The 7,403-nt window shown below is 38.8% G+C and overlaps 1 protein-coding gene across 1 annotated transcript in view; it reads left to right on the top strand.

Annotated features, from left to right (window-relative positions):
* Positions 1-2,774: 2,774 nt before the first annotated feature.
* The window catches only part of LOC119735248 (nephrin-like), a 33,545-nt gene continuing 28,916 nt past the window's right edge, over positions 2,775-7,403 (top strand). Inside the window, exons 1-3 of the mRNA XM_038208952.1 lie at positions 2,775-2,817; positions 4,720-4,908; positions 5,754-5,870. Of these exons, the coding sequence (XP_038064880.1) occupies positions 2,775-2,817; positions 4,720-4,908; positions 5,754-5,870 (349 nt within the window). The remainder of the gene's footprint in view (positions 2,818-4,719; positions 4,909-5,753; positions 5,871-7,403) is intronic.

The following is a 7,403-nucleotide window of genomic DNA, read 5'->3' as shown; positions in this document are numbered from 1 at the left end:
CGGTTGCTCTTTTTTTTCAAAATCTGGTTGCTCTTTTCTTTCCAAATCCGGTTGCTCTTTTCTTTCAAAATCTGGTTGCTCTTTTCTTTCAAAATCCGGTTGCTCTTTTCTTTCAAAATCCGGTTGCTCTTTTCTTTCGATCTCCGATTGCTCTTTTCTTTCAAAATCTGGTTGCTCTTTTCTTTCAAAATCTGGTTGCTCTTTTCTTTCAAAATCTGGTTGCTCTTTTCTTTCAAAATCCGGTTGCTCTTTTCTTTCAAACTCCGATTGCTCTTTTCTTTCAAAATCTGGTTGCTCTTTTCTTTCAAAATCTGGTTGCTCTTTTCTTTCAAAATCTGGTTGCTCTTTTCTTTCAAAATCTGGTTGCTCTTTTCTTTCAAAATCCGGTTGCTCCTTTCTTTTAAAATCCAGTTGCTCTTTTCTTTCAAAATCTGGTTGCTCTTTTCTTTCAAAATCCGTTTGCTCTTTTCTTTCAAAATCCGGTTGCTCTTTTCTTTCAAAATCCGGTTGCTCTTTTCTTTCAAAATCTGGTTGCTCTTTTCTTTCAAAATCCGGTTGCTCTTTTCTTTCAAAATCCGGTTGCTCTTTTCTTTCAAAATCCGGTTGCTCTTTTCTTTCAAAATCTGGTTGCTCTTTTCTCTCAAAATCTGGTTGCTCTTTCTTTCAGTCTCTGGTTGCTCTTTTCTTTCAATCTTTGGTTGGTCTTTTCTTTCAAAATCCGGTTGCTCTTTTCTTTCAAAATCCGGTTGCTCTTTTCTGCCAAAATCCAGTTGCTCTTTTTTTTCTTCCAAATCCGGTTGCTCTTTTCTTTCGAAATCCAGTTGCTCTTTTCTTTCCAAATCCGGTTGCTCTTTTTTTTCAAAATCCGGTTGCTGTTTTCTTTCAAAATCCGGTTGCTCTTTTCTTTAAAAATCCGGTTGCTCTTTTCTTTCAAAATCCAGTTGCTCTTTCTTTAAAAATCCCGTTGCTCTTTTCTTTCAAAATCCGGTTGTTCTTTTCTTTCAATATCTGGTTGCTCTTTTCTTTCAAAATCCGGTTGCTCTTTTCTTTCAAAATCCGTTTGCTCTTTTCTGTCAAAATCCAGTTGCTCTTTTCTTTCAAAATCCGGTTGCTCTTTTCTTTCAAAATCCAGTTGCTCTTTTCTTTCAAAATCCAGTTGCTCTTTTCTTTCAAAATCCGGTTGCTCTTTTTTTTCAAAATCCAGTTGCTCTTTTTTTTTCAAAATCCGGTTGCTCTTTTCTTTCAAACTCAGGTTGCTCTTTTCTTTCAAAATCCAGTTGCTCTTTCTTTAAAAATCCGGTTGCTCTTTTCTTTCAAAATCCAGTTGCTCTTTCTTTAAAAAAATCCCGTTGCTCTTTTCTTTCAAAATCCGGTTGCTCTTTTCTTTCAAAATCTGGTTGCTCTTTTCTTTCAAAATCCGGTTGCTCTTTTCTTTCAAAATCCGTTTACTCTTTTCTGTCAAAATTCGGTTGCTCTTTTCTTTCAAAATGTGGTTGCTCTTTTCTTTCAAAATCCGGTTGCTCTTTTCTTTCAAAATTCGGTTGCTCTTTTCTTTCAAAATTTGGTTGCTCTTTTCTTTCAAAATCCGGTTGCTCTTTTCTGCCAAAATCCGGTTGCTCTTTTCTGCCAAAATCCAGTTGCTCTTTTTTTTTTCAAAATCCGGTTGCTCTTTTCTTTCAAGATCCGGTTGCTCTTTTCTTTCAAAATCCAGTTGCTCTTTTCTTTCAAAATCCGGTTGCTCTTTTCTTTCAAAATCCAGTTGCTCTTTTCTTTCAAAATCCGGTTGCTCTTTTCTTTCAAAATCCAGTTGCTCTTTTCTTTCAAAATCCGGTTGCTCTTTCCTTTCAAAATCCGGTTGCTCTTTTCTTTCAAAATCCAGTTGCTCTTTTCTTTCAAAATCTGGTTGCTCTTTTCTTTCAAAATCTGGTTGCACTTTTCTTTCAAAATCCGTTGACTTGAGCAAACTTTATGCCAAAAAAAATGTTTTCACTTGAACAATTCTTTTGTGCTTACATCGTAACAAACTGTGCCTCAAATGGCATCACATCAAAAGCACTTTACAAATTACAGTTGTCAGAAAGGGCTCAACTTTTGTGTCACTTGTCAACGAACAATAATTTCTTTTGGCTTTGAAAAGAAAATCCCTTTGTGTTTTGAGTATTATTTTAGTCATAATACTTCTTTAATAATAAAAATGTTAAGATTTTGAGAGTACTTTTTTGTCCCACTTTTTAGGGAAAAAATGTAAGAATTTTCAGCTAATTTTTTAACCAAAACAGGAACTAAATTGGATCAAGATAACAAATTTGTAGGTTTTATCAATGCAACTTACTGGAGTTTGTTACATATAAAGTATCATTAACTTTAATCATATTTAGTTAAATTAAACAAAAAAATCCACAATTTTTTCCTAATTTATAGAATGACCCATGGTTAAGCCCATTTTCTAATGTAATGTAAATTTGTAAATTAGAAATGGATTTTATAGTATGATTCATCTGAATAAACACGAACATATACCGGTACGTACACTAAACACTGCACATGTGCGTGTACAATTTATTTTGCCTTTGTTTAAAAAAAAAAAGTTGGTTTGAAGTTAATAATCAAGATGGTTAAAAGTTATTATACAAATAAACAAATCCTCCTGTGTTTAAAAACCACAACCACTCTGGGAGCAATTTGTTGATGTTTAGGGTTCAGTCATGTTGCTGTGGCATGGTTGACATTCCTGAAAGTTGATTAATTGGGGAAGGGTCACTCTGGAGCATTCCATGCTTATCAGAAGAAAGGGGGATTCAGTTGCCAGTGGAACTGGTATCAAAGATGTGTGACGTGAGCTTTTCGAACCAGAAATATTTAAAATTAACATTATTATTCTAGTAAAAGGTTAAGGTACGTGAACCGGTACAGTGTAGGTTTTAAACATCTCGTCTCTATTGAATTTGTCCCGCCGTTTTTTTGGCGTATAAACCATTACTACCGGGTGTTGTCACTTTCTACCCCCCTCCCTGTCTGCCAAGTAGTAGGGCCCATTTTTGATGGCAAGGCCAGACAATTAATGTAGCACTTGTCATTCAGCTGGGCTGGGTCATTGCTCTGCAGGGGGGTGTCAAGCCAGCTGTGAAATTGCCAGTGGTTGGTATTATCAGGGACTGCCTCAGAAAATCTGATCAGGAAGGTGTTTCTGTCTTTCTATAAAAAAAAAATGGGTTTTTGTTTTTAAGTTTTTGAAAGTGGTTTGAAAAAGTGTGCCTGCAGGCACAGGTTTTTTAATAGTTTTTTAAACAATACACATGTACGTGCATTAGCAATGGAATCCAGTTACAATGAATGAGACCCCAAAACTTATGCATTATATTTCTCCATGATTATATATTCTCTGTTTTCTCAAAAAGTATAGTATCCACTGAGCAGACATTCAACAGGGTTTGTTTTGTACCCTACTTAAAGATAGTGTCCATTATTTGTAATCTGTGCATTATGTTCGTTTGGAGCAACAAAAGTGCTCAAATTGTAAAGAAGGGTGCTGAACAACTAACCTGATGACGTTTCAGCTCAGTGAATGCTGTAAGCCTATATTCCGAGAAAACAATATTCTAGGATCTCGATTTCAAATCAAAGGTTGCTGAGTCATGTTTTGAATTGGGCCTGAATTCAGCGTCCGAGACACGTTCTCACACTGAGCCCATTGCAGCTACGCGATGTCACGCACTAAACCGAATTATAGCAACTGCGCACACATGTGCTTCATGTCAACGCTTGTGCGCGCTTCGCCAAATTAAATACGAACTACTAACGGAAATTTCCAAGAATGCGTCTTTAGGCGCATCGTTGGAAATGGCCTTTTTTCATTGATTTCTTCAAAATGACAGCTTGTCAGAAAGAATTCTTTCACAGGGAGTTTAGGCCCATTACTATCTTTCAACCAAGTATGCTTTTCAACAATAATTATGTCAGTTAATTTTTGGATAGCTGTAAATGATGGACTGTTATTTCGTTTTATTTTATTTTACCAGGGTAGCCCCATCAGTTGTCAATGAATTGTTCTCCCTGGGGGATTGTAGCTTTAAGATTGTGAGCAATTTTGTTGTTTGAAACGGAAAAATAATTCACAATAAGAAAATGATCCTGTAGATGTATGTACCATTAAAGGGAATATACAACATTTGCAAACATCGAAAAATAAAACTACCAAGTTTTTACGAAATACCTTACTAGGATGTTGGTAAATGACAGTCTCAAGCATCTTGTAAAATTATGGCACCTGGTGTGAAGTCATTTTCAAGAAAATGGTATTTTTGTATACATTTCCAACAGTGGTCGGCCGACCAGTGTTGGGAAAAACCTAACTGTTTTTCAACTACTGCTCCAAATTTACCCTTTTTTCAGTCCAAATTTTGTTTGCTATTGATTACATCTTCATGAATGGGTGCAGGCCAGCTAGACTGGTTCCCTTGCCTTACAATTTTCCATCATCTGTAAATTGATCCTTTTTATCTTTTGTGGAGTCAGGGAACCAGACTACTTGAACATTTTTGTTTTTCTTGGTTTTTCCAACCTTTTCGAACACAAAACTTCAAAAATGTCCGTGTAACAATATTTGATCTATTATACTAACCCCTCAAATAGATCATTTCTGAAAATTACAGCAAAAGCCAATGATGTACATTGATTCCCTTTAATGCTTGATTTTTCTTTAATAACTAATTTTTGTAGTGCATGGTCAGCCAGGTTTCGCCCAGGAGCCGGTCGACACCACCGTGGCAGAGGGGGGTGAAGCCATCATACACTGCGTCATAGATAACCTGGACGCCAGCGCCAGGGTGCTATGGACCAAAGGGAGCACCAACACACCGCTGGGACTAGACAGGGATATGCCAGGCTTCCCGAGGTACACCATCATAGGTGAGTTTAATAGCCGTGTTCAAATCTCAGATTTTTTCTTGCGCAGTCTCGCGGAAACTAACTGTGACTCACTGTCAACAGTTCTTTGCATAATTTTTAGCTGTGCATTATACACGGTGAGTAAAAAAACAACACGAAACCCAAATGTCGGGGACATTGTTTTAGTGAAGTTCAGCATGTAGCACTTTCAAAATCTAGGATTTGAAAGCCCAATTCATAAGCTTACTTTTAGTACAAGAATCATTCAAGTCATGGATGTAATTTTGAAGTTACGGAATTTTAAACACAACCACCGTTTCAAAGTTCTGTCCACGGATCACAAAAAGGTCTTCTTTTAGCAAAACCAAAACAAATCACATAGGGATGCACGTGAATTGTTTTCGTTTTGCTGAAAGAAGGACACCCTTTTTTTGTGATCAGTGGACAGAACTTTAAAACGGTGGTTGTGTGTAAAATTCCGTAACTTGAGTACATTATGAGTGATTTGAATGATTCTTGTACTAAAAAGAAAGCCAATTAGTTGGGCTTTCATCTAGATTTTGAAAGTGCTACCTGCAGAATTTCACTGAAAAAAATAGTCCCGATTTTTGGATTTCGTTGTTTTTTAATCACCCTGTAGATGACAGGTTCTCAGCAAACTTTCAGTTCAGTATACATCATTGCTAAGCAATTTTTTTATGAGTTATGGAAATTTGGTGTAAGAAGCCCCACATAGTGTAGTTTTTTTAACCCTAACTTTGTAGATTGTGAATACACATCTAAGGGGTTTCAAGTTTCTTCTCGCCAAGTTGACCACCTCATAACTGGTTCCCATGTTCAAGCTGGTTCCCGTTCATTCTTTTCAGGTGACCCCGCACGCGAGGCCAATCTGCGCATCGTTAACGCTCAGTTGGAGGACGACGACACCTATCGCTGTCAAGTTCCCGGACTCCGCTCTGATGAAGTAACACTGACTGTCCAAGGTGAGGAAAGAGCCAGTCTCTGCAAGCGTTGTATCTTTCGATATTGCGGTTGTCAAATCACACTAAAAATTACTGTTTTCCCCCTGGTAGTTGAAAGCCTTTTCTTCTAAAGGCGTTTTCACCCGAGTTGAAATCAACTCAGTCAAGCGTGAGTAGAACCTTGTCCGACCGAGCACATGGGCGTCGCCAGGATTTTTTCTAGAGGGGGCAAAAAATGCTTGTATTTCTCAACACATTCTCGATTTATCAGTTTTAGAGGGGGGCAGGGACATTTTGCCCCCCCCCCCCCCAACTCATTAAATTTACACCACTTTGTCTTCGCGCCTCTTTTTTTTTTCTTCCTTTTTTTTTTTTTTTTTTTTTTTTTGCTTTTCCAGGGGGGGGGGCACTTGCCCCCCTTGCCCCCCCTCATGACGCCCATGACCATGCATTGATTGACAAGGCATATCATTCACACTTTTAGTTTTACACCTTTGTGAACCAGGCCGGCTCTCAATTTTGTATTTTCTAACTGGGTAGATAGAGCTTCTCAACCCTGGTCCTGACCAGGGGCCAATTTCATAGAGCTGCTTAAGCACAACATTTGCTTAAGCACAAACGTCTTGCTTAAAAAAATCAGGTTACCGGCCAAAACTCCGTGCGATTGTTATGCTAAGTAAACAACAGCTAAATACCGGTCACAAGCAATGTACATCACATGGAGTTTTGGCCGGTAACCTAGTTTTACTAAACAATGTTTTTTCGTGCTTAAGCAAATTTTCTGCTTAAGCAGCTCTATGAAATTGGGCCCAGGGTTGGATGTTACCCGTGTAGAGCGATGGGCCCATGCAGAAGCCGTGTTGGATTCTTGCTAGTTTGAAAGGCTTCCTGGAATCGGGGTTTGGGAACTTCCCGACGGATTCCTACGGGATATGGGCCTTGTGGGGAGGTGTAAGGATTGTCCGATCGAGCTTTGGTCGACAAGGCATATCGTTCACACTTTTACACCGTTGTGAACTAGGTCGGCTTTAGATTTTGTATTTTCTACCCGGGTAGAGCCTCCCAACCCTGGTCCCCCAGGGTTGGATGTTATCCGTGTAGAGTGATGGACCCATGCAGAAGCCGTGTTGGATTCTTGCTAGTGTGGAAGGGTTCCTAGAATCGGGGTTTGGGAACTTCCCGACGGATTCCTAAGGGATATGGGCCTTGTGGGGAGGTATAAGGATTGTCCGATCGAGCATTGGTCGACAAGCATATCGTTCACACTTTTACACTGTTGTGAACTAGGTCGGCTTTAGATTTTGTATTTTCTGCCCGGGTAGAGCTTCTCAATCCTGGTCCCATCCAGGGTCGGATTTTTACCCGTGTATAGCTCTGGACCACTGATCTTTATATAAAGACTGGATAGCTAATAAAGAGCCGCACAATGAACGAATTTGACGCCATATTGGTGAGACCGGCTGGTGATCTACAAAGGACAAGTTGCCGTTTTTATAGACAGCATGATTTCTTTTGTAATGTCGCAGTTCACTTGACTTATATTTTGACCACCAC

This window comes from Patiria miniata, unplaced genomic scaffold, assembly GCF_015706575.1.
Source record: "Patiria miniata isolate m_02_andy unplaced genomic scaffold, ASM1570657v1 HiC_scaffold_29, whole genome shotgun sequence".
Classification (NCBI taxonomy): Eukaryota; Metazoa; Echinodermata; class Asteroidea; order Valvatida; family Asterinidae; genus Patiria; species Patiria miniata.
Note: the sequence above shows the minus strand (reverse complement) of the source record. Positions and strands in the feature narration are given on the sequence as shown.